We start from the raw sequence: 25,214 nt of genomic DNA, 5'->3' as shown, positions 1-25,214 counted from the left end.
AGCCCCTTGGGAAAATAGTTTTACTTTTGGTGTGCCAGCAGTTTTAGGAACTGACTGCTACCCCTCAAGCTCTGATGCTGCTCCTACTGTCCAGCCTGAGAGTAGGGAATGAGAGTCTCTTTGTATTTAAATTATTTCTTCCAATTATTTAATGTGGCTTTTGTTGTTCTAGATCAAAGCAGGTGAGAGGAAGAGAGCAGCAGACAAATACTAGATTTGGAACATCTAAAAGACCTTTGAGTTGCCTTAAAGAAAAAATTAGGGGGAGCAAAGATGAGTTCTCTTCTTGGGTCATTGAGCATGAGCAGGAAATGAACCATTAAGTCCTCCTAGATCCTCTTTGGGATTTCCAGATGTTAAAGAGGATTTGTTTGGTTTGCTTGTGGGGTTTTATTGTTGTTTTCTGGAGTTTTTTTAGACAGCAGAATTACATTGCACTTGGATCTTAGTTTTATTCCAGGCTGATTTAATGCCAAAGATAGCAGAGAACGATAGAGAGACCAAATGTTCCCGTGCAGCAGCATGGTGTGTGTCTCCTTGGCAATTCTCCATGATTTTCTTTGAAATATCTTCTCTTGGGATTCCAGTACATGGAAAATAAAATGCTACTTAATAGATAGTATGGAATTATAATTGTTGGCCACACCAGTAATGGCTAAAAAGCCAAAAAGATGTTCCTGGCTAGTGTAGACCAGAAAAGTGAGATTTAAACTGAGCTCATCCCTCCCCACAGACATCTACAGGAGGAAGCCTCATCATCTGACTGCAGGGGTTGGATTAGGAGCCCTTCAGAGTGAGTTGCAGAAGTGCAACTTTTTATAGCAGTCTGACTTAGACACCCCTAGATTACACTGAATATCAGAAGAAGCTGGTTTTTCAGCCAAGAGTCATCACCCACTTTTGTAGCTCAGCACTAACCTATCAAAACCCACAGGTATATTGCAAATGTGGCAGAGGAGGGGGGGCCTGGTCTCTCTGCAGAGCACTGTTTATCTCCCAAATGGCTGATGCTTTGAGCCAGCCAAAAAATGCAAGGTATTTAAATGGGAAATTCAGCTAAAAAATCTTCACAAGGCAGAGGGGGTATTTTATCTAATTCAAGTATTAGATTTTCTCCCCTTTTAATTGACAGTCAGGGATTTTGTCATCAGCAGTTTTCATTACCTTGTGTTGTGTTTTTCACTTCATCGGTGTGTTGATCAGTATGATATTTTACTAGTAGGATTATTTCTCCTAGGCCTGAGCTCAGATATTTTCAGAACCTTATCAAAGCATCTGTTGGTGAACAAGTTTGACCATAGCCTTCAAATAGTGGTGGAGCTACCTGTGCAAGTGTAACTATTCTAGTATGTTCTCAGTGCTGGGTGCTTTAAGAAATTAGTATTTCAATACATAAGCTATGAAGTAAAGAGGCAAATGAATCATTAGAACTTAGAATAAACAGTATTTATCTTTATCTTATGGATGTTTATGATGGTATTTTATGTAATACTTTTTCTATATTAATCTGTGTTGCTACTCTGTCAGAAAGATGAAGAATCCACTTGCATGTGCACTTTGTTTGCCAGTGATATTTTCTAAATAAAGATTTTGGTGTCAGTGAGAACTGTCTGCTTTCCCAGGGCTTTGACCCACCCAGCTTTTCACCTCCGTTTTGTGTGACTTTGCAGGTATTAAACCGGATTGCACTGAAGCAGCAGGGTCTGACTACCAAAGATATCACTCTCAGGGCTGTTTTAGTTACACTTCATCATCATAAGCATATGGTTTCACTTCCAAGTGTTTAACATTTCCATTTCCTCAGGAAATCATTCCTTCTATTTTCTAAACTTTTGAAACTGGATGGATATTTTTACTGGCACGAGGACCGAGAGCAACACAGCAACCAGCCCCGGCCCTAGCAAGCCCCTGGCTGTGGTACCTGCCTGCCTCTCTGTCTTCCCCCTCCTGCCTCTCCATCCTCCCCCTCCTGCCTCTCCATCCTCCCCCTCCTGCCCCTCCATCCTTCCCTCCTGCCTCTCCATCCTCGCAGCTCGGGGTGCTTCAGCCAGCTCTCTGGGGTGCAGCAGACTGTTAAAACACTTCTGCTTTCCTTGCTATAGTAAAACTATCCACTCGTTTTTCAGCTTTAGCTGAGAAAGATGTTTTTCTTTCTTAGTCCACCCCAGGCCCATGCATCCCATGAATTAGTTGAGCACAGACTGCTTCAGCTGAGTTAGTGAGGCCAATGGCAAGATTGGGGCCTAAGAAAATAGTTTGTGTCACCTACAAGGAATGAAAGCATTTTCATCATGTATTTATTGTCTGCATTGGTATAGCCAGCAGTTACATGCACATGACAGAGGAGTAATGGCTCCAGGGAACTGCTCAGGCTGTTGTGTTTTCAGAGATTATTTCTGGTATTTCCTTTTTCCTCATTACGAATGGGTCACCCTTCTCACGTGTTGGCCAAGCACAGGAGGAAGTCTGTGCTCATGTCTTCTTTATGGTGCATTTATCCACATATGTCACAGTGTTTGGCTGCTTGTTTTCTTTTCCTGCTGTGCTATAAAGTGCAGTTATGGATGTGCAATTTGCACGCTAATTTAACTGGTATCACTACCCCTTTTGTTGGGAGATCATCCTCTGCTATGATGAGTGCCACCATGTCATAACAACTTTGATAAACTAACTGCATTTTGTACAACAAGCGTTGTCACTATGCATCACATAGTGCTGTACAAGAGAAAATATAGAGCAAACCAGCTGAATAAAGTGTTCCTTTTTGTTTTACTCTGTTAAAGATCCAAATAGTGGCAGTCTTTGCACTGCTTGTTTAGCATGAGGAAAGCTTGCTGTGGGTTTGGGCTTCTGGAAGGATTGAGTCCTGCCATGAGCAGACCGTGTTCTACCAGTATTCTGGGTGTATGTTTTATTCTTACCCTCACAAGAATTGGTCAGGGTAGCAGAAAGCATCATCAGAAAGATGTAGCTAAACCTCCAGACCTCCCAGGAGGGCTCACTTGAGCCGTTCAGCCTCTGGCTTTGTGCTGGCCTCTGGGACATTGTGAGTTGCTGTTCTGGTCTGCTCAGACTCTTTCCTAACTGCTTTATTCACCTGAGCACTGTGTGTGTCTGCACATCCCTTCAGCAATTACCTTCTCACTAAAAATGCTACTCAGTCAAGCAGCACAAACTTGTACTGCTCCCAAGGACACCCCCAAGGCAGCTCCAAGCCCACTGGCTTCCTTGCCCTGTGTATCTGTGTCATGGTGTTCCATGCTGAAGGCTCCAGCTCATCAAACAAACCAGTGCCATGGGGTTGTTGCTGATAGTCTGGAGGTCAAGATAGGATTTACAGTGATTTTGATCCAGTTTTATTTGTGAGAGAGTATCAAAGCATTCCACTCTTCTGGATAGACCAAGTGATATCCTGATCCAAAATGGACTGGCAATGACAGCATAAAAATGGTGCTGGTATGTTCCTCTAAATTGCTTCAGAAGACCAGATCAGAATTAAAAACACAATCCAGCTAGTCCCAACACAGTGACCACCCTGTAAGTACTTCAGCAGCCAGTCCCTGAAGCACAGCCACACCTGCACACAGGTGCAGCACTGGGCAGGCTCGCTCCTTCCTCTTGCAAGAGGCAGCCCTGGGTGCTCCTGCCTGCCTGTCACAGCTACAGAGGAGCAAGTCCAGCATTTCACTCAGCATTTTGTGTTAAGGATGGCTGTACTCAGAGGGTGGTGAGGCCTGGAGCAGGCTGCCCAAAGAAGCTGTGAATGCCTCATCCTTGGAAATGTCTGAGCAACCTGGTCTAGAGGAAGGTGTCCATGTTCATGGCAAGGGTATGAATCAAGGTGATCTTTAGAATCCCTTCCAACCCAGACCATACCATGATTCTATGATGTTCTGTGTTTGCAGAACATGGTCCCCAGGGCATGGCCTGTGATAGGTGAGCCTTTCAGCTGGGTGCCTCCATGGCCAAGGTGAGCTCCATCACAGCTGTGTGCCTGCATCCCTGGAGTGGATACAGCTGAAGGGAGAGGGGGAGGGAAGAGCAAAGCAAAGGGGAAATACAAGACATTGCAGGAGCCACTCCAGGCCTGAGAGGAAAGTAACCAAGGCTCTGACAACTTGTGTGGGTTTCCTATGTCTGTTTGCAGTGCTGTGTTATGTGTTTAGAAGCTGGTTGTTTCCATAATAACAGCAAGTGCCATATGGCAGCGAGGAGGGTGGTGAGAAGAGCGCCTAAGGAAACACAGTATGTTGTTTGACATGTGTGTACTTCTAGAGGAATAATGTGTCTTGAGCAAGTATTGCTGTTCCAAGAAGGCTGGGGGATTTTCTGCTCTCACCAGAGAAATACCCAAAGCCCTTGGCATTTGTACTGGTGCAATGCCAGCTAATGATGCCTGGTCTCTGCCTGTGTTTTCCTGGAGACAGTCCTTGTGATGGGTAAAGGACCATTTGCTTTACTGCAAGTGATGGTTCTGGATGCACCAGCAAATGGGAATGGCATTTAACCATGGAGTTTAAGGGGACATACAGTTCTGTAAGGAGTGCTGTGTGAAACTGAAATGAGTTAGATGCCATATGCTCCATCCATTCCTTAATGTTCAGGAAGTAAATAGCAGAAATTTTGAAACCTTTGAAAATGCATGGTTTGTACTATAATTGTTTAGTAGAAAGTGAGCTGAGCATTTCCAGAGATTAAGGATGCTTTAGTGCATATCCAGAAAGCATCCAGGAAGGTCTCCACAAATTCCAGATTTTTCTGCCCTTTAATGCATGACTGATATTTTAAGGTCTTGTAATTTGCTCCCCACATCCCACAAACATCACCAGTACCTTTACATACAATTGCACCAAAAAAAAAAAAAGAAATTATTTTTTCATAATAGCTGAATGGCTTTTACCTTTTACCAAATAAGTTCTACAAAATTCAGCCTTTCTTATTTGAGTCTTAAAGCTATTAATTATACTTGTATTTGGACACCTGAAACATGGTGACAGGGAGAAGGCAGTTGTTCTGATTTGGGGTCGTAGTTTTGCACTCATTTGCAATGCTCTAAATTCCTGAACAACCCAGAAGGCAAAGCTCTTCTCATTTTCATGCTTCTCTTCTTCTCTTTATTGCCTCTAGAGAGAGATTACTGCAGCATATGTGAAAAGCAGCCGATCGGAAGGCTTCTCTTTCGGCAGTTCTGTGAAACTCGACCTGAGCTTGAGTGCTGCATTAGGTTCCTTGACTCGGTGGTAAGTCAATTCTTGTGATGTTTTGGGGTTCTTCACAATGCTGTCCTGACAGAGGAGACCCCTAGAAATCACTGTTTCATGGGATGTGAGGGCTGGCCCCCTCAGCAGCCCAGCATCCCTGGCAGCAGAGAGGCAGTGCCAGCCTTGAGGGACATGAGCCACCAGAGCATGATAATGACTGGCACTCCCGCCAAGTGCCAGTGTGGCCTCCCCTCATGTCAACACCTGAGCAGCTGAGCTGCTGTGAGTAGTGTCTTCTGATGTAGGTAAAGCCTGCAGTGCTGGGACGCATTGGGAGGAAAGGGAAGGTGATGAACAGACTGACAAGAGAGGATGGGGAGTGTGATAATGCTAATATCTCTTATCAAGCCTTTTCATCTGTACACTTCAGAGTGATTTACAAAGAATATTCTGACAATTACTCTGATTTTTTCAAATGGTAAAGCAGAGGCATAAGGTATAGAAGTGATTTGATTGAGGTCACTAAGAAACAAATCTCCATTTTCCACCCCAGTGAGCAACACTCCCCAGCCCCGGGGGAGACCTGACATTCTTTCCCAGTCTGGCAGCCCTTGGCCATGTGTACTGCCAGCTGTTCACAGTGGAAAAGTCTCTCAGTGACTTCTTGATGGAACCTTTGTAAGGGGAGGATGATGATCAGCCAAAAGGTGAAATCGTAGCAGAGGAAAATGAATTTGTCACTGCTGAGTGTGATTGTCCATGGGGCTTCACTCCCTGACTAACACTGACAGTCAAAAGCAGAACAGGAATAAAACAGTTTTGTTTGTACCATGGCGAAGCTATTTTGAAGTATAGTGAGATGTGAAGATTGCGCTGAAGTTGTAAAAGTAACAGTCTGGAAGAGGACTCTTAAGGTTTATGTTAGTACTGCAGTGACTACAGCAAATCCACAGCGTCAGAGCAGGTGTTGGATAAAGTCCTGTTCGAGTCAGTTTTAGCCAGTCATGACTTCTACCTGTTATTCCTAGCACTGGCTGTGATTTTCTCCGGTGAAAAGCATAGCCATCAAGGTACACAAAACATCTGACAAATGCTCTGTGCAGCTGTGCTCAAGGCCAGCAGGCAGCAGGACACTTCAGGTACCCCGGGTGTGTTTGTCCTGCACCAAACCAGCATCATCTAGTGAGGTCTCTGCCCCTGATGAAACACTGCACACCCACCTCAGGAAAAGCATCCCCACAGAAATGCCACACAAGGTGTGACAGCCCCAAAGAGATGGGCAGTGGACATCCCTCTAGGAAGCTGCAGAAATCCTTGGGGAGACAACCAAGTGGTTTTAATTTCAGACAGAAGTGATGGCATCACCCTCAGTTTGCAGAGGGTTGGCCGTGCTCTGTTCTTTTCTCATGCCTCCGTGCAGCAGCAGGCACCACATTTTGGTTCCAGCAGTGCCTTGGGCTGCAGAGAACAAGCCCCTGTTGTGTGAGCCCTTCACACACACTCAGGGCATCCCCTGACAGCAGCAGTAACATCTGGGCACGAGGAAACATCTCTGTCTGCCCCAGTGCCACTGGGGCACCGCGTGATAGCCTTGGCTGCGGCACTGCCCGGAGCCTCCTGCAGCCTCTCCTGTCGCGCCGGCTGCTCCGCCAGCTCCAGCTGTGGGAATTGAGGGCACTGTGTCATGTCATTCTCCCGAGCAGTGGCAAGCACTGAAACTCCGTGGCCTCTCCTGATCTGTGCAGCACAGGCGGCACTGGCCCTGCAAAAGCTTGTGGTGGGACTGGCTTTGTTTTAAAGGTCTGTCTGCAGGCAATCCTGGACTGATATTCCCAAATGCTTTTGCAAGGGTGTGCTTTGCACCCACCTCCATGTGGCTTTTGCAGCCTGAAGCTGCCCTTATCCCTCTGGGTCGGTGGTCTGTTCCCAGTTAGGCTCAGACTGGCAGTAGGATTTTAAGGATTTGATGAACAAAATGCCTGGCTGTGTGGAGTTCTGAATATTTATCTTTCTCTCTTCTTTTTAAGACTAATTAACAGCAGTCTCCTTTGTTTATTGATTTCAGATTCTGTACAGGCTTTCTCCCAGCCCATGAAAATCCCTGCATTAGGCAACATTAAGGTCAAACAGCACAGCCCATAGCCATTAAATGGGATGAGTGCTACTGAAATTTGCCCAACGGGGTCACACTGTGTTGAGTGAGTAGTGGGATTCAGGCCAAGCCCTTATGTTAGTCAAAAATGTCCTGTAATGAGACCAGAAGTCTGACTTTACAACCCTATTCTGAGACCACCAGGAATGTGAAACATTTTGGAGACCACCTGCTGTAACAAGCCCCAAGCAGGAAAAGCCACGAGCCTTAATTTTCTTTTGTCTTAGTTATTTTCCTAACATGAGATGCAAAACTAAATAAAATAAAAAGAAAAAATAATAGAGGACAATATTTAGCTGTTCATGAGAGACTCACAGTTTTTTGCACATTGAGAGGTAGCACCACCTCTATTTTTCAGAGCCCATCTAAGTGACTTTTCCAGGTCACACAGTAAGTCATTGGCAGAAGCCAGAAATTGATGCTTCCCAATTTTTAATACATTTTTTCCCCATGCACTCAACTGCCTGCAAAGGAAGCAGTGATGAAGGCTTCTGGGAGGAAACCAAAGGCTGAGACAGATACTCAACAACTTACCAACACCCTTATGCAAGACTAAGGCTTGCAAGCTCCCTTACACCTTTGCTTCCAAAGGCTGGTAAAATCAACCAGACCTTGCAGGCCAGAATATGTAAAGAAACAGAAAAACATCCCTCTTGGCTGGACATTGATGTCAGCTGTTGTGTGAAATAACTAACCTGGTCTGATGTAGTCTCCTGCAAATCTAATTATGGTAGCATCTGGGTTTGGTGGGGTGTTTTTCTGAGCAGTACAACAGTTATTAGGCTGCTTTCTGAAGAAAAAGGATTTGTGTCATTACATTCTGCATGCAAGTAGGTGTGCAGCTGTCAGTTCCCTCTGAAACCTGTGAATACCTTGTCCAGTTTCAACCAGTAATTGAGATGAAAGTGCTCAGATGCATAAAGTTTCTACATGCTTTCTGAAAGCAGTGTTTGAGTAATTAGTCACATCAGTTTTTACACAGACTACAATGATATGTGATTGTAAGCAATAGGCCTCAGCACTGGATGATAAAGGAGACAAAAACTAAGAGATGCAGAGCTTTGCAGCACAGCTCTGGTGGAGCTGTGGGTGTTTGGTTCCCACTGCTGCTGTGGGACCGCTTAGTGGCCGTCAGTGTGTCTCTCCAGGAAGTGGGGCAACTTCAATCCCTTCTAGCTGGCACAGTAAGGCTGTGAGGACAGACAGCCGTCTACCTGATGACAGAGGTCCTGATTGATGAGCTAAAATACCAAGTAGAAGTACTGATGGCCACGGCTTGTTCCTCTGAATGCATTGTGTGCTTGTCTGCGTGCCTGTAACCACAAAGCTCTCCAGTGGATAGCTCACCAACCCTCGTGCAGCCAGTCAGATGAAGGAACTATGTGAACATAAACTATTATCATTAAACAGAGATGGTTTATGAGTAAATCAGCTCCTCCATAAGCCCTTAACAAAGAATTCACGCACAGCCCTAAAGCACACTTTGCTCTGCTTACAAATATTGTAGCGACATTGTACAACTTTGGAGCTGTTGAAAGACAGCCATTAAAATAAAGTGTGAGTGGATATGTTTCCTGTGCTGAAAGGCAGACCAGTGAGCAGGGAATGTGCTCCTTCTCTGCAGCCAGTGCCTCCAGGAAAGAAGGCGGCAGTTCAGTTCAGAAGGGACCTCTTGCCCCTGTCCCCTCCTCAACAGCACATTCCCAGGGTGCCAGCCCCTGACATTCCCTTCTCCTCTCCTGTGATTTTTATGTGCCATTATAATGAAGACTTTAGCTTCTGGACTTCTTTTCCTCCTTTATCTACTCACATGCATAATTTATTTTTTTCCCCCGGGGAGGGCTTTTAGTATGTTAATGTGGACCAGATTTTGATTGATTAGAGGAGAATGTGGCCAATTTTGGTCAAGGAGAAAATAACCTGACATTGTTTTCTCTCTAACCTGACCAATGTTATTTCTTTGCACCAAAGCCACACATCCTCTGGAGGAAAATAGTTCCATTGGCTCTCCAGGTTGTTTCTGCTCCTGATATCTGGGCTCAGGGGCCGGGTGAGAGGCACATCTCCTCAGGTGGGCTTTTCAGCTGAATGCTTCATTAGACATTGCACTTATCTGGGGTAAAAGGATGAACGAGCATCCATTTAATGCCATTTGTAAAAACCCTGTCTTGCTGTTAGGGAGATTTCATTTGGTTAAGTCCCTTACATGGTGTATAAGCCATCTGTGTATGTGTGTCTTAAAGCTGTTCAGGGCTTTTTCCATCAGAAATGCCAGTTTGTTGATATCAACAAACTCATTAACTCAAAATGTGTTTTTAAACAGTCTAAAGGGCTCTTTTTGCCCTGGCTTTAAATATGAAAAATGTGGTTTCAAGTTCACTTTTCATTTGGAAATGTGAGTTATTATGAATCCCAGCTGTCTGGGGTTTGCCTTCCAAATTTTAGTCACAGATTTTAAATCTCCAGCGGAGGCAAGTGCAAGGACAGCCGTTGAGGACAGAGCAATAACAGGGCAGAGTCTGCAGTCTGAGGAAGGAGTGAGCAGGAGCCGAGCAGGGAGGGATTATGGGGATAGCAGAGAAGGGACCTGAGAAAGTGGAGGTGTAAAATTGGGACTGAAATGCCAGTAGCCTCCTGTAGATGCTTAGAAGGTAACTCCACTGCTCCTAACATACCAAGAAGCCAAAATTGCTCTGGTGGGAGTATCTGTTCCCATCTTCACCTGGGACAAGGAACAACTCTTGTGGCTGTGCCATGCTGCTGCAGATGGCCATCACTTACCTGTGGTGGGAGTGTCCTCCCAGGTCTGCAGAGACATCTCTTTGGCTCCATTTGTCAATTTTCATATAGTTTTAAGCCACACAGTTTCAGGAGCTCAAATAATATTAAGATGAAAGTAAAATACTGGATAAATTGATGTGTCAGAATTAAAGCTGCTGATGTGAGCACCTGTGGGGTCCCTGTGACATTGCCCTGAAAGCTCTCCATCCACCACAGGAAACCTCCTGCCTCCAAACCTCTTGCCCTGCTGCCTCTGAGCCCATGGCCCCATCCCACAGCCAGTCGCAAGCTGTGTTGCTCCCTTTCCCAGCTGAACTGCCTTTTCCCATCTGATCTCACTCAGCCCATCCCAAGACCAGCTGCTCCAAAGAGAATGATGCTTTGCACCCTGATACCCGCATTGAGCCAGGGCTGCTTCTAGGGAAGAAGGAGCCACCAAAGCAAGAACCACCTCCAAAATAACAGCCAAAAGAAAAGTTAGCAACAAAGAGCAGACAGCCCACATCCTCTCACCCTTTGGACTGAAGGATCTGTGCCTGCCCACAGAAAGAACCTTCCCTGCAGCTCGTCCCATGGAGTCAGGGTGATCATAAATCCTTCCCTCATTTATGAGCTATGAATAGGGCCCTGTCTGACCTAACTAGGGCATGGAGAAGCTATTAGACTTCAGAAACACATGGCTGGATTCATCAGAGGAATAATGGAAAATATTTTGTTCCACATGGATTTTAAGTAACGATGTTATTTCTAGCAATTAGGGATTTGCAAACTGTAGCTGTGCTTTTGAGTATCCTGGAAGAAAGGGATGTATCTTGTGATTTAAGAACAGGATTCAGAGCTGAGGACCTTGGTGGCTTCCCAGGCAGGTGTCAGAGGGAGCATGGGGACATCCCTGTCTGTCTCCTGCCATAACAGTTCATGTCTGAAAACATACCAGTATCTGTTGCTGAATGACTTGAAAGGGACACTGAATGGAGAAATAATAATGAACTTAGAAACAAAATGAAATGGGCTTCTAGCACAGAACTGCAGTGAGATCAACACTGTTCACACTTGGAAATCATGGTTTCTTCTCACATCCTCACTTGTCTGTCACTTCCCACCTTCACCACCACCGTGTCACATTTTACAGGAATGTCAAATGCAAGTATAATTAAACTTTCCTTTTATTCCTTCCTAACTATCTTGAGACAGAATGAGATACTTTGTATATGTACGTGTGTGCATTTAGCTCTGCATATGTTGGATTCCATCAGAACACCGGTCCAATCCCTGATGAATTTCAGTCTTCTGGACTGTCCTGATTTGTTTGCTGTTGTACAATCAGGATGGGATGTAAATGTTCTATGTTATCTTTGCCAAAAAGGATATAAAATTTTTTGACATCTTCCTGGTGCACTTCAAATAGCGGATAATGATTTATAATCAGGTTTTTTTGTTAGGGATCCAATATGTTACCAGGATCCAAAGTTTAAAACCAAGTGAAGGAGAGATAAATTGTCATTATTGGATAAATTGTAAATAGTATAGAGTGGAGGACTCAGAAGATCTCCTAGATGCTTCCATGCTGAGGCAGTGCCAAGGAGTTCTCCTTTCTTTGCAGTCTTCTGCATTGTTACATTTAAGTACAATTATATTCTTTTATTAGAATACATTATTTCTGCTTTCTTTTATATGAAAACACCTAGTTTGTCTATGACCTAACAATAAATTGTTAGGTCCAAATAAGAGGCAACTTTCAGCCTTAAAAAAATCTGTTCTTTTACACTTACCCTTCCTGTATCCCCTAGCAAGGAATCATGGAGAAAAATGCTGTTTAGATGCTGTAAACATTTGAGAGTGTCTGTGCTTTAAGAGCTGAAATGACCCATACTCAGATACCATCTAAAAGGACAGGAAATAGGATGGAAGATTTTTTTTAAACACTTATATTAAGTTTTATGAGAACAGAGTTTCATCCCCAAAATGGCCACTATACTTGTGGATTTTAGTTTTTGGTGTATTTTTCATCAGCAATACAGGATTCTCTTTCATTTGTGGTCATTGTCATTGCCCAGACAAAATCAAATCATAATTCCAGATTGTTCAAGCAACCTGTTATGAGTGTGTGTAGATATGCAGGTTCAGACTTGAGCTGCAATAGCTCAATGAGCACTGGCCAGATAGATGGGGAACAGCATTATTAGTACATTGTGGTTTCCATGTCATTCCCAGGTTTGCTTAGCTGGGGTATCCATTACAGCCTGCCTGCAGATTTATTGCCTCCAGCCCGGAGCAGTACATACATCTTCCAGTGGGCAATACCTCTGAAATTTGTTCTTCCAAGTATTTGCCAGTTCAGTCTGATTTACCTTCAGGTTTTTTTTTACTTCCTCTTCATTTTTCATCGCAGACAGCTTGTATTGGACCAGGTTATTTAATTGGTTTGGCAGTATTTTCTAGGATCCTTTTTTAATACAGTCATGAAAGCTGTTAGGCTGTCCTTTTTTTTTTTTTTTTCTGGAAAATATTTGGATCTGAAGGCTTCATATCCTGGAGAGTGCCAAGCAGGAATGTCACTAAGAACTTGTTGTCATTTAGCCACTGGGGTCCCATGCAGCACGTGTTTCCTTCCAATGCCTGCCTTGGATCCAAAAAATTAATTGGAGGGATTCATGTCTTCATGGTGCACAATTAATGCTTCTTTAGTTTGTTATGTAAACCTCATCCTGAAACTCACCAAAAGTCGGTAATGCTGCAATACATAGAATTGTCAGAATTTTAAAATGTAGGTAAACTTTGTGTGTGAGGGTGTGGTTCTTCCTTTTTTAACACACCAGGGAAACCAAAGAGAATTTTATTTATGGTGTCCTTTCCTTTTTTACTCTTGATCCTGAGAAATCTGCCTTCTGGAGGGACTGAGTCAAGGATCAGTAATAGCGATGGACAACTCTCTCTGCTTTGCACAAGTATTACCAGACCAAAAGAAAGACATAAATACATAGGAAAGACACATTCAACCAAAAAGACAGTATATTGAGGCACTTGGAATACCACTGTGGCAAGAGTAACAAACATTCACTTTCTCTGCTACTCAGAGAAATAATAATTACCTTCTGTATTCACCTTCCCTTTGAGCAAAACCAAATGAAGTTGATGTCTCATCACTGAATGCTTTCTGAAATCTGGCTTGGCAGGGTTATAAAATATAAATGAATTAAATTCTATTGGTGTTAATTAAGAGACATAGCCTCAGAAAATGCACTGCTAGGGTTTGGTCAAAATATAGTCACAGATTTTTATTAAGAGTGTGTGTACAAGTTTTACTTCTACCAGAAAATGATATTTATCCTTCAGATTTTTCATACAGAGTGTTCTGTTAAGACCACATCCAAAATGAAGTTATAATGGTGAAATATGAGTGCAAATATTGACTTTCATTTTTTATATGTCTGTTCCAGGCAGAATATGAAATTGCTCCAGATGAAAAGCTGGGAGAGAAAGGAAAGGAAATCATGATGAAATACCTCACCCCAGAGGTAAGGGGCAGCCAAAGTGGCATTACTGAAGGAATTCTGCAAGGCACACCTTTGCTAAACAAGGTTGCTACAGGCTTTGTAAGCCAGACTCCTAAAATTTATGGTGGCAATCTCCAGTGAATAAACCTGCAAGTCTTATACAAACAGTCAGAGACAAAAAAATTATAATGCAATCCAGAAATTGACTTCTAAGGATGAACTTGAGCTTACCAGGATCTTAATTCATCTGTGGACAAGCAGGGGCTTCTCTTGTTTCTCGGTGTGCAGAGCTCTATATCAGGGCTGTGATGCAGGAGACCTCAGTGTTACCAAGAGATATCCCACATATTTCCTGTCCAGCTCAGAAAGGCTGGTGGCATTTCATATACTGTTGTGTAGAAAGCACCAGGAAAAGGGTCTGTCATAACAGACACTGTATTTTGGTACAAAAATTCCCACTCCTCCCTTAGCACCGTGTTCCCCAGGGAAGCCAAGGACACACAGGACTGGCAGGAGGCAGCCCAGTTTGGAGCTCAGAGATGCTGCCACCCACCCTTGTGTCCCCCACAGTGGTTCTCAGTGTTGCATCTCTGGGCTGGGGGGAGCACAGGAGCTCATGGGAGCAGCTGTGTCCACAGGGTGGCACTCCAAACAGAGACACAGATCTGCTGCTGGAATTTGGGACAAGCTGCACTGGGACTAACCCTTTTTGTGGGGGGTTACGATCATTTCCTGACCACATTTCACCTTTGCAACAAAAGTCACTGCCAGTAAGCAGTAAACATCCAACTTCAAACACGAGAGCAATCCTGGGACTTTCCCTGAGTTGCTTTCGTAAGAGTAATCAAAGACGTGCAATTGCTGCTTCAACTGTTTTACAAGAGAAATACATTTGACCTTCAGGAGAATTAATCACAGTTTTGGCAGGTGTCTTTCTAGAGTGTTTAAATGGTACAATATGTTTTGGAGGTGCAGGGGCAGAGCAGACCACTCTTTTTCCAGTCAGTCATTTTCCTACAATAAATTCTGATGCATACTTTGGGTTATCTCAGACTGCATTTGGGGATCTGGTTTCATTTACTGAGCCTGGCTAGTTCCATGTGCAGCCATTGAGCGCTGCCAGTAGGAGTTCCTGCTGCCCATTCATTAGGGGCATGAAGTTCCACTGCTTTTTAAATCCACCAAAATGACCTTTTGTCTTAAAATTGCTATCAACAGAGAAACGAGGGACAAATACTGAGGCAAAATATTTCCTACTGCTCCAGTTCCCATCTGGAAGTGGGGAAAGGCATTTTGCTGATAGCAGAGCTAGTATAAAGTAAGGGAATGATAGCACTGCTTCTCTTCAGCCAGTGTTGGTGTGGGTTTCCAGATGCCAAAGCCCTCCACTGCTGTTCCCTGGCACTCCTGCTGTCTGTAGTGCAGCCAGAAGCACATGGAATAGTTTAGTGAATGTGCAGTGAAGACCAATTGGAGAACAGTTGCTTCTTCATCAAGAAAAAATGGTCGTGTTACAGGAAGGAAAAATACCGGGACTCCAGAGCTGGAGTTTCCATTCTCTGCCATGATCTGTACTTGTCATTTGACCTGTACCTGGTTTCTCAGTATGTAAAATTGGCACAGTATATCTACAGTCTGTTCTGGAACTTTTCTGGTACTTGCAAATTATCTTAACAACTTTGGGCAGAAGGAAACTAGTGACTTCCCTTCCAGCCTTACCATTCTGTGATACTGTGAGACACAGAGATATGCTCCTTCACATGTAATCTAAAACTGCCTCCCTGGTGGTGGTGCTTTAATGTCTGCATTGGTCTTGCTGTACTTTTTGTACTTAATGAGAAACTTGTGCTTCTTCCCAGAGGGATGTGTAAGCCCTGTGCAGCAGAAAATACTTCCTAGAGGCAAGGTTGACTGTATCATAATAACGGGTCGAGTACTGGATTTCCCACACCACAAATCCTTAAAAAATGAGAGCAAGACCTGGATTAATCTTATTTTGGTTTAAATACCTGACTAAAATACTCAGGTTAGGAGTGCAGATGGCCTACTGCCCTTTCCTGTCAAGAAAGAGAAGTATCTCCAAAGGACATATTTCAAGCCAGTAGAAGTCAGTGGTTTGAAGCCAGGTTGGATACTTGCACTTCAAAGGGGTGAATCTGGACCCAAATGTCCTAATGGAATGCCATCCTGGCCAGCAAAGAAACCTTCTTTTCATTAGGATCTGCATTTCTCCATGTAGTTATCAGTGCCTTGAAAGATACAAATTACCACTGATGCCACAGTCTTCTGCTTTCAGCTGAACACTTCTTTTAAGTGGGTGTGTGTCTGTGCTTCAAAGAACCTGATTATCTTAATATAAAAATAGTGTGACATACAGCTTGACTGAGAGAATAAAATTATAGGTTTAGTTCTTGGACAGATAATTCAGTCTTATAATGTGAGGAATATTTTTCACAGTGCAGGATCAGAAGCAAAATGAAAACAAAAGGTAGACTTCATGATCTTTAATATTTATAAATGATTTTTAGTTCTTTCTAAGGTTTTTAAATGTCATACATATTTAACGTACAATGTGTCAGTGTATCATCATTCTAAAGTGCATTCATTTGCATAGAGAGCATGCACTTTATTTAATAAAACATATACTATTTGCAGAGCAGAAAGGAAAAGAAAGCACTTTCCCAGGTGAACAGACATGACATCAATACTTACCGCCTCATGTGGCTCATGCAGTGCCAGGCTGCACCATTACCAGGGGATACCTCTGGAAAGAATATTCAGCATCAGCCTCGAGGCCACTAAACAAAACCAGCACTTGCCAGGAAGGTGGAGTGGAGAGGTGCTTTTTCAAGCACTCACAATTCAGGCTCTACACAGCTTTAACATCCTCACCTGCTCCTGTGTGCTCATTGGGGAGTTCACAAGAGGCCAGAAACCTTTTGTCCTCATTGACACCAGGGATGGCATGAGCAGGTCAGGCTTCCACCATGTCCCTGACCTACAGGCAACAGTGATGGCAAATACTGAATGTGTCCTGCTACCTGGGAGGGAACATGGGTGGTTTAGGCCTCTCAAAGAAGGAGAACGTGGGAGCAACCTCCCTGGGGATGTGGTAGAGTCCTCATCACTGGAGGGTTTCAAGGTGCTATTGGAGAGGGCACCAGATAATCTCATCTAAGATCCCTTTCCCATGAAAGGTTGGATCAGACAATCTTCAAAGGTCCCTTCCACCTTGAACTGTTCCACCTTGAACTGTTCCACAGTTCTGTGTACTGAGGTCCTCAGCTAGGAAGATATTAGTATTCCCTCTCTCTTGCCTGAGGTTGCTGAAACACTCATATCCACCAGCCCAATTCTGAAGTGTTTGATGGGAGGCAAATGTGAGGAGTACATGTAATCTTCATGCTGAGAATGCCAAAATACAAGCATTTTCATGGCTTCCTTAGCAGCTTCACTTGAGTGGTGAGAAGGAGAGTGAAAACCCACAGAAGAGTTGTCCTGTAGCTGAAGACACCCTTGAAATATTCTCTGTGAAATTGTTCCTTCTCCGTACACAGGAGCAGTTCAGTGATTGTCACATCAACAAGGTCAAGGTTTCTTGACTAGAGTCTTGCTTCTTTAAGCAATTTGCTTTATACTTTAACAATTGCCATGAAAAAGGCACTTAAAGCTGCCTTCTTGACTTAATAAGCCCATAAGGCAAAAGTCCAACCCACAGGAAGTCTAAAATTTCTGAGGTTGTGAAATATGATGGTAAAACTGCTAAAATGAATTTGTCACAAATATTTCTTCCCTGTTTTTTCCTCATCCCATCATCTGAGTGGAAAAGGTTCAGTTTTAGGTTCCAGTTCTGTCTGTAAATGGAAGAGACCTCAGTGCTCCATTGAAAAGTTGAGTTAAACTGAACCCAGCCTGGCTTCATTACCTGGCTGCTTCTTGTACTGGAAGAGCAAAGAGATATATTTAGCTTTGTACTGCTTTTAAATTATAGCTTTGCATCTCCATGCAGCATTTCTGCCTTCCTGCCTGACAGCTGCCATGCCTTACTGTACTAAATCACTAGCCCACTATTTGCTTTCTCACTGTAAATCTCCTTGAGAGACTTTGAGAGACGCTATATAAAACTAAATTGATTTGAAATGGCTCTTAAGACAGTCTCCATATGCCATTACAGTTTATATTTGGACTCAGCTGGGTACTAAAAATGTTACTGAACAGGATGTCTAATGTGTATTGTTATCCCCATTAAAGTATTTCGCAGAATATGGAGAACAGCACCAACATTAGTTTTCTTATCTGGATGTCTGTCCGGTCTCCTTTCTTCCAGGAAATGCACAGAATAAAGGCCATGTTTGCACTTTCTTTGCTGTGAGAGCTTAGCTGGACACAGCAATAACCTCCTTACTCCAGTCTAAGGCTAGCAATGGGTATTTTGATAAGCAAAAATATGTCTTTGTTTCTATGAACAATTATAGGATAAGGAAGGGAGGGAAAGGTCCTCTGAAAGCGACACTGGCTGATCAGCAGTGCCCAGCTTTCCACTTGTCTACTGGCTAAAGTGTGCTCTTCACTCAAATCAGGTCTTTATGGAGAAGAAAACATCTGTGTAATTTGGATGAGATGAAATTAAAATGACATATGAGCCCGTCTGCTGGGAAAAGCCATGCAGCTGAGTCAGGCTCCTGCTCACAGACTCCCTCTCTCAGCTCTGTGCATCATCAGAGTAGTTTTCTTTTTGCATACCATTGCTTTAATCTTGACAACAAGGACCTTTGCCTTTTGTTACTTTCTCCTTGAGATTTCTTTCCCTCTTCCTATTTTCACTACCAAAATAAATGCAAACTTCAGCACTTGTGCTTCTGGGTGAGTCATCTTTGCTGATCACTAAATCCTTCCATCTCCCTGAAGGAAAGTTTCATATATCACTTGTTAATGATTCTGGCTGAAACCTGGAAGAGCAGGTCATACCGTGTGAAGAATTGGATTCAAGTACTGAGACCTCTTCCCCTCACTGTTTAGTTTTACTGAAAGCCTTCTACGGGACATGCTATAATTCATTTTTGGAATGGCCAAAACAAAAGCTCAATGTCACTCTGAGGGAAGCACTGAAAGACAGAAACATTAAACTTCTGTAAAGCAATCTGCACAGTTTAATATAAGACAGAGGCTTTGTGTTTTGAAAGGTGAGCCTTCAGGGACTGTTTTCTACATTGTTACCTTTCTCCTACAAATTGAGCTTATATCTCTTCTATCCAGCAAGTCATCTCTGTCCCTCTGTAAGCTTATTGTCTTGCTGATAAAAGGCCAACACAGTATTGCTTTTCACTGGCTACAGTGGATGTCCCTTAAGGCTTAGTCCAAGAATTATCTCCATAGCTAGTTTTCAAATTTTTCTAAACCCTATGCATTTCATCAATGACCCAGTTGAAGTAAGCAGTGAATGAAGTGCCTGTCTGAACACTGTGTTACATGGACTCAGGATGGGCTAGAATTATTTACTTGATCAAAGTATTATTATTCACTGTGTCCTTTGGGTTCCTATTAGGAGACCTTTCAGGATGTTAAATACTCAAGTAGAAATCCTGGCATCGCTTGAGCCAAGGAGAATTTTGCCATTTAATTAATTACCCTGGGACTTCCCCCTTTACCTCAATGGATTTCTCATCTCCCCTTTCTATTGACTTCTGTACTCTACGAGCACCATTTTAGGCAGAGATGATAGCTTTACTTAGGCCTCTGCTTTGCAGCTTGCATAATCAATACATAATCCAGTCTCCAGAGAAATCAATGCATAATTCTTGTTGTTGTTGCAGAGACAGCACGATCAATATGTCCACTGATCACTATGTCTTAGTCCAGGAAAGTACCTTCTCAGTGTGCTTTCTGAATAAGCTCATCTTTCCCAAGTTCAATTCTGGGAAAGTATCTGAGCAGCAGAACAGCAACCTTGTTACTCAAATTAATGCTTTCTAGTCAGAATTTATTTTAATAAACATTCTTCTGTCACTGGGGCTAGACTGTAATGTAGTGTGGCAGAGGAATCTGAAAAGTCACAGTGCTGCCTTGATTAGGAGTCCCTTTGCTGTGGTCTCAGGCAAAAAAGGCATTTTCTCACGGTTTACTCAAGTCCTATTTCCTCATCCTTTACCCACTGTTTATAATACAAATGTTAGTTAACTAAACACTTACTGGGGGCTTCTGTCTCTTGCAATGATGCCAAACTGCATGAGAGCCTTTGGAAACAACATGGAGCCTGCCCTGTCCCGAGGATGCTGTCCCAGAATAGGTCCTTGGGAGTCCAGTGTCCTGTCCTTTATTCTTACAGAGGGCAGCTTTTGCAATGCTTTCTCTTGGACTGGTGGAAGATTTGGGCTGGAGTCATGAACTACACTGGGTTTATGCTAATCAGTGCTGTTAGTTGAAGCTCTGCTTTTTCTTGTTGTTTTGGAGAGGTTGCACTCCAGTTCACATCCTTAACTGTTTGTCATTTGTGGTCAGGAAAAGCATTGGGATGCTTTGGTCATTGGGCAGAAGCCTTCTGGCTTCCCTGTGTTTGCTGGAATTCCTCTGTCTTGACCCTTTAGAAAATGGAAACTTGCTTCTGTTAATTGATGTCAAGCGCACATGTAAACCTGGCTTACATCTGTTTGCTGAGGAGGACAGGCCCCCCAGGCTGCTCCAGCTCCAGCCAGGGCATCCCAAAGGATCCTGCAAATAAAGAGGCGTCTGCTCAGGATTATCTGGGAACAGGAAGGATGTACTTGTCTGCCCTTGGCTAATGAATATGCTCATTATAGTTTCCTCCTCTCCGTTTGAGGGTCATCTTTTCCCTATCCCCTCTGCATACCCCTCATGACTTATACTCAGTTCGTGTGGATTATCCAGTGGCCAGGGAGGTTAATTCCAACAGCCTTTAAGGTCCATCCAGCTTCCCCAGAAACAGTCTCTTCTGCCTGAAAATTTTGCCCACATGGGAAAAAGAAGGAATCAGCCTTTTCCAGCTGTCTGGAACATTGGCTTGCAAGAAATCCAGAAATCTGCAGGAGATGGTTTTTTGTGTTTGCACAGAATGACATTAAAATAGACCTCTGGTGAGTCCAGCCCAGCACACATTATTGCAGCCTTGGAGGCATCTGGATTGGAGGGATGAGATGACTCTTTCTGCCCACTGGCTGTGGGGAGCCCAGGGAGACTCTGAGTGTTTCATTTTTTAGATGATTAAAGTGTGATGAGGTGAATTCCATGCTAGGTTCTGTGCAGAATACAGTAAATTACATTGTGGGGCACATCCACACCATTTCTCACTGGAACAGGACCCCTTTGAAGATCTGACCTCCACAGCCCTTCCATTCTCCTCTGCAACTTGCAGCAACTTTCCTTGTTGGTTCAGGCTCAGTTTTCTGAAGCTAAAAGCATAATGGATCAACAAATGTCTCCCTGAGCTCAGGATTCATTGTGCTAAACCTGGAAGCAGTAAGAGGCAACCATGTGCTTGATCCCAAAAAAGAAGACATGAAGAGGCACATGATGAGAATGGAAGTAAAACACACCTTATTTCTCACTTGATTCCTTTGTAATGGGAAATTGGGATTCTGGAAGAGCATCTGAGGAGCATCACAACAATGGGCCTGGGAAATTCAGATGAGATGCCTGAAGCTGACACCTTTGGCTGGCATGAGGCAACTAGAAGAATCACTAAGCTGATAATGTTAAAAGTATGCTATTTTAACTTGGAACCAGAAATCACAGAGTGCCATAAGGAGTGTTTTAAATTTCACAGAGAACAAATATTTCAACTGATTAAAATATCACAAGTGTAAAAAATAAGATTTTAGAAAAGGTCTTTTGATTAGAAATTGATTTAGAAATAATCAGCATATTTCAGTTGTGGATATGTGGCACTTCCAAACTATTAATGTTTAAGATTTTTTCCCTGTACTGCCACAATGCTTACAAAACTCACTTAACCTGCATGTCAAACCTCAGCTTGTATGTTAATTTATTATTTTTAAATCAAGTCAAGAGTCTGACCTGAGTCAAAAATCAAGCATATAGCAAGTTTATCATCCTGACACAGATACTGTTTGTCCAACAAGCAAAACCGAGGAAGAATGGAATATGCCAGTGCAAACAGCGTGTCATCCCCTACAATAAATGTCCTCCCTGTCAGGCCTTTGCAGATAGCTCTAACCACATGATTGTTAATGGATCGTGTGACCCAGGAGATCAGGGAATGCCCTGTTTACAGCCGAGATTTTGTTTGCTTTCCTGGGTGTTTCCAGCCTTTCTGTGAGTGGGCCACTGGTCCCTGCCTGATGTTTGCTGAATTCACTTCCTAATTCTTTTCAAGACCCTCTTGGAATAACTTTTGGATTGTCATTTCTTCATTCAAGTGTTTCCTCAGGATTTTGACCTGCTAATAGAAGAAGATGATGGCAAATTCTGTAGAATCCCCCTCCAACTGATGGCAGGACAGGCTGGATCAGGCTTGGTGCACAAGCTGCTTTCATGCAGAGCAAACAGCTCGTGGGCTTCAGTCCAAGGATCACTTGCAAGGGAAGGGTTACTCATGTTTACAGGCTTGTGTCTCAGAGGAGTGAATTCAAGCAGGGATCTGTTTGTTTTCCTGCAAGAAAGCCATTCAGTAACATTGAGGTTGTAAACGAGTGTTTATAGATTTAGGGATTTTTTTTTTAATGGAACAAATGACATTTGGTTTACCAGAGGAAGCCAAACTATGTCTATTGCAACATAAGGTTTCTTGCTAATGTTTAGGCTATCCATCAGTGCAGCAGGATGTTAAAAGGTAAAAAGGTTCTGATAAGAGGCTGGATACTGGATGCTTTCCAAACCTATTAAGCACACGTGATGAGAGAAAAAACTTTCTGGGAACAGAAGATTTCGGAATTGTCCTGTTATCTTTGTTGCTACTCATAGTGAGAATACTGTTGTTTTCCCAAAAGGTTTTATCAAACATCTGGCTCTTGTAGTAATGCACTATAGCCATGGCTCTACAGGATTGGTAAAAAAGTGGTCCCATGGTACTTCCAAGGATTGTGAGTAGCCTAAGTGTGGTGTAGATAAAAAATCCTATTTAGTATTTGCCTTCTCTCCTACTCTGTTTCTTAAGCTACCCTCCTCATCCTGCTGACAGCTACTAGTGCAGGTTATTTCATCTGTTTTGATCCTTTAATCAGTGTGCAAAATGCTTTTAAGGCAGAAAAAAGGCAACAATAAGTAAAAAAGCTCTCCCCACACTTTAAAGCAAGTTTATATAAAACCAATTCAGCTGGCTAGTTCATGAAGACCCCTCCACCAATAAACCTATTGTCTACAGAAAGGAGAAAAAAATGTGTTTCCTTGGCAAAGCAACCTCTATAAGTAGGTTTATAAAGAATTATTTAAAAAGTAGGAGTGGGGAAGGACTAGGGTTTAAAGATACTGAAAAATATCCTGCCAAGTGCTTCTTGTGAGGCCCAATTTCTCACTAATTGGAGTCAAAATCATATCTTCTGTGCTGACCAGTTTAGATTCTTAAAATAAGCTATACCAAAACCCCCATGGCTAGTTGGGATTGTGGTGAGCGTTTCTATTTAATTGAAGAGTACGAAGTCTGCAGCTGATTCACTGGACTTGCAAAAGAAGATGATGAAGCAACTAAATTTTGTCTCATGGGACAACTTGTTATTTCAAAATCATTTTCTATGGGCCTTTGAGTATTTAAGGTCTGGTCACCTATAAGAGCCAGGAAGAATTTTCTCCTTTTTAATCTAGACAGTCTACTTTCTTCTTTTGTTGCTCCAAAACTCATGTTGTGGTTATACCTCCACTGAATCAAATAAGTCGAGATTCCAAGGAAACCACAGTTTGGATTGAAGACATTCATGTAGGAAACACGTTGACTCACACTATTTGCATGGCCGTTGCTTGTTTGCCACTATCACGAACAGAAATGTGGTTTCTAGAAAGGAAGAGCTACGAAAATGTCTCCTGAGAAGAGGAAAAACAAGGTATAGCCAGATAGCAGGTCCTGTTGCTGACTAACAGAGATCCATGAAAAATACTTCATGTACTTCCTATGCACTTGTCAGAAAGGAAACCTCAGTGGCTGCAGAGTTTCTCCAAGGAAGGGCATAGTTCTGGACTACAATTTGTGCCCCTGCACCAAAGAGGAACGATGCTGGAAACCCAGAGAGGAAACTTGTCCTTTTTCCACCAGTGAGTTTGATGAGGCACAAGAGGCACCCTGGGGAATCCAGGGTAAGTGAGTGGTCCTGGTGCTACATCAGTTCTGTTGGATTAGTACAACCCCTCCAGGCAGCAGAACTTGTTCAGCTGTTTGCTGAGGGCTCTTTTGTCTCCAGGCATTGTGTTGTAATGTGTGTCAACATGTGTTTTGATAGTTTAGTAGAATATGAGGGAAAACAGATTTGTCATGACTCCAGATCAGCTTGCAGCTACAAAACAAACCCTGCAGTTGGTAGGCACTGCTGATTTGCTTCACTTAGCCACCAGCAAGGTAATGGAAATACTGTTTGGTCAGAGAACAGGGTCAGATTGATAGAACATATTTTCTCTGCCATTGACCCACTCTGTAATCCTAGATGAGGTATTCCATGTCTTTGGCTCCCACTCCCAGGGCTGGTGAGATTAGTTTGTTTTGGAAGCTTTAGCTCCCATGACATGTGTATGTAGTGCCTGGCATTATGGGCCCCCATTCTTAGGCATCATGTCTACACACTGTCGTAATAGATAAATTGCTACTAATAACACAGCTGCCTTCCATGCTCCCCGTCCACCTCACTGCCAATTCCTACATCTGTCATCTCAAAGCAAATATCCTGGAACTATGAAGCCTTTTGCTTTACTGGTTTGCCTCATACAGACCCAGATGACTGGGGGGGAAGTGAAAAGAAAATGCAGAAGTTGATTACTTAAAGTGTTACAGCTGCTCTTGATGTAGAATTGGCTGTTTACTACATACAGAGCTAAAACTGAACAGATAAGATCAGACACAGGGCAAGGCAAAAGAATGTTCTGACATTTTTGTGCATAACACCAAAAAGCATCAGGGGACTGCATGTGCAGTGACAGTGCTGTGATCCTTTCCCTTACCAGGAATGCCTGACCTGGGGATTTCCAAAATCAAAGCACAACTGAGACACACAGTCTCCCTCTCCACTGCTTTCCTCTGCATTTCTGGGTCAGACTCAAGTGACCTTAGAAGGACTTTCCCAACATAAAGGATTCTTGGCTTCTCACTGTCAGCCCTTTCATGCTTTTCCTCTGTCAGTCCCTGGCTGTATGGTCAGAACTTCCCAGGCTGTGATTTAGACTGAATCTCAGCTGGCATTGGCCTGCCCTGCCCAAAGCGGGCAGGTGACAGCAGACACCTGAAGTGGCTCCAGAAGTCTCCCTGGAGTGGGGAAAGTAGAGCCCAGGCTGTGCCCTTTGCTGGGGTGTTCCTGCTCTCAGGACAGCAGTGCAGACCCCAGTGGAGATACCACAGGCCCGTTCTTGGGGTGAATCTCCAGCCACAAGGAGCAGATAAACCTTGGAGGTGCAAAGATGCACAATTTTGTT

The 25,214-nt window shown here is 43.3% G+C and overlaps 1 protein-coding gene across 3 annotated transcripts in view; it reads left to right on the top strand.

The window, feature by feature from the left end:
* GRK5 (G protein-coupled receptor kinase 5) overlaps positions 1–25,214 on the top strand; it is a 162,428-nt gene that overhangs the window by 95,874 nt on the left and 41,340 nt on the right. For 2 of the 3 annotated variants that reach the window (XM_071563031.1, XM_071563033.1), the window contains exons 3-4: positions 5,128–5,240; positions 13,575–13,652. In XM_071563031.1, coding sequence (XP_071419132.1) covers positions 5,128–5,240; positions 13,575–13,652 — 191 coding nt within the window. Of the gene's footprint in view, positions 1–5,127; positions 5,241–13,573; positions 13,653–25,214 lie in introns of those variants that run through there. The other variant, XM_071563034.1, reaches the window with a different exon arrangement.

Source organism: Pithys albifrons, chromosome 9, assembly GCF_047495875.1.
Source record: "Pithys albifrons albifrons isolate INPA30051 chromosome 9, PitAlb_v1, whole genome shotgun sequence".
NCBI classification, from domain to species: Eukaryota; Metazoa; Chordata; class Aves; order Passeriformes; family Thamnophilidae; genus Pithys; species Pithys albifrons.
This window is presented reverse-complemented; position numbering and strand designations above follow the sequence as displayed.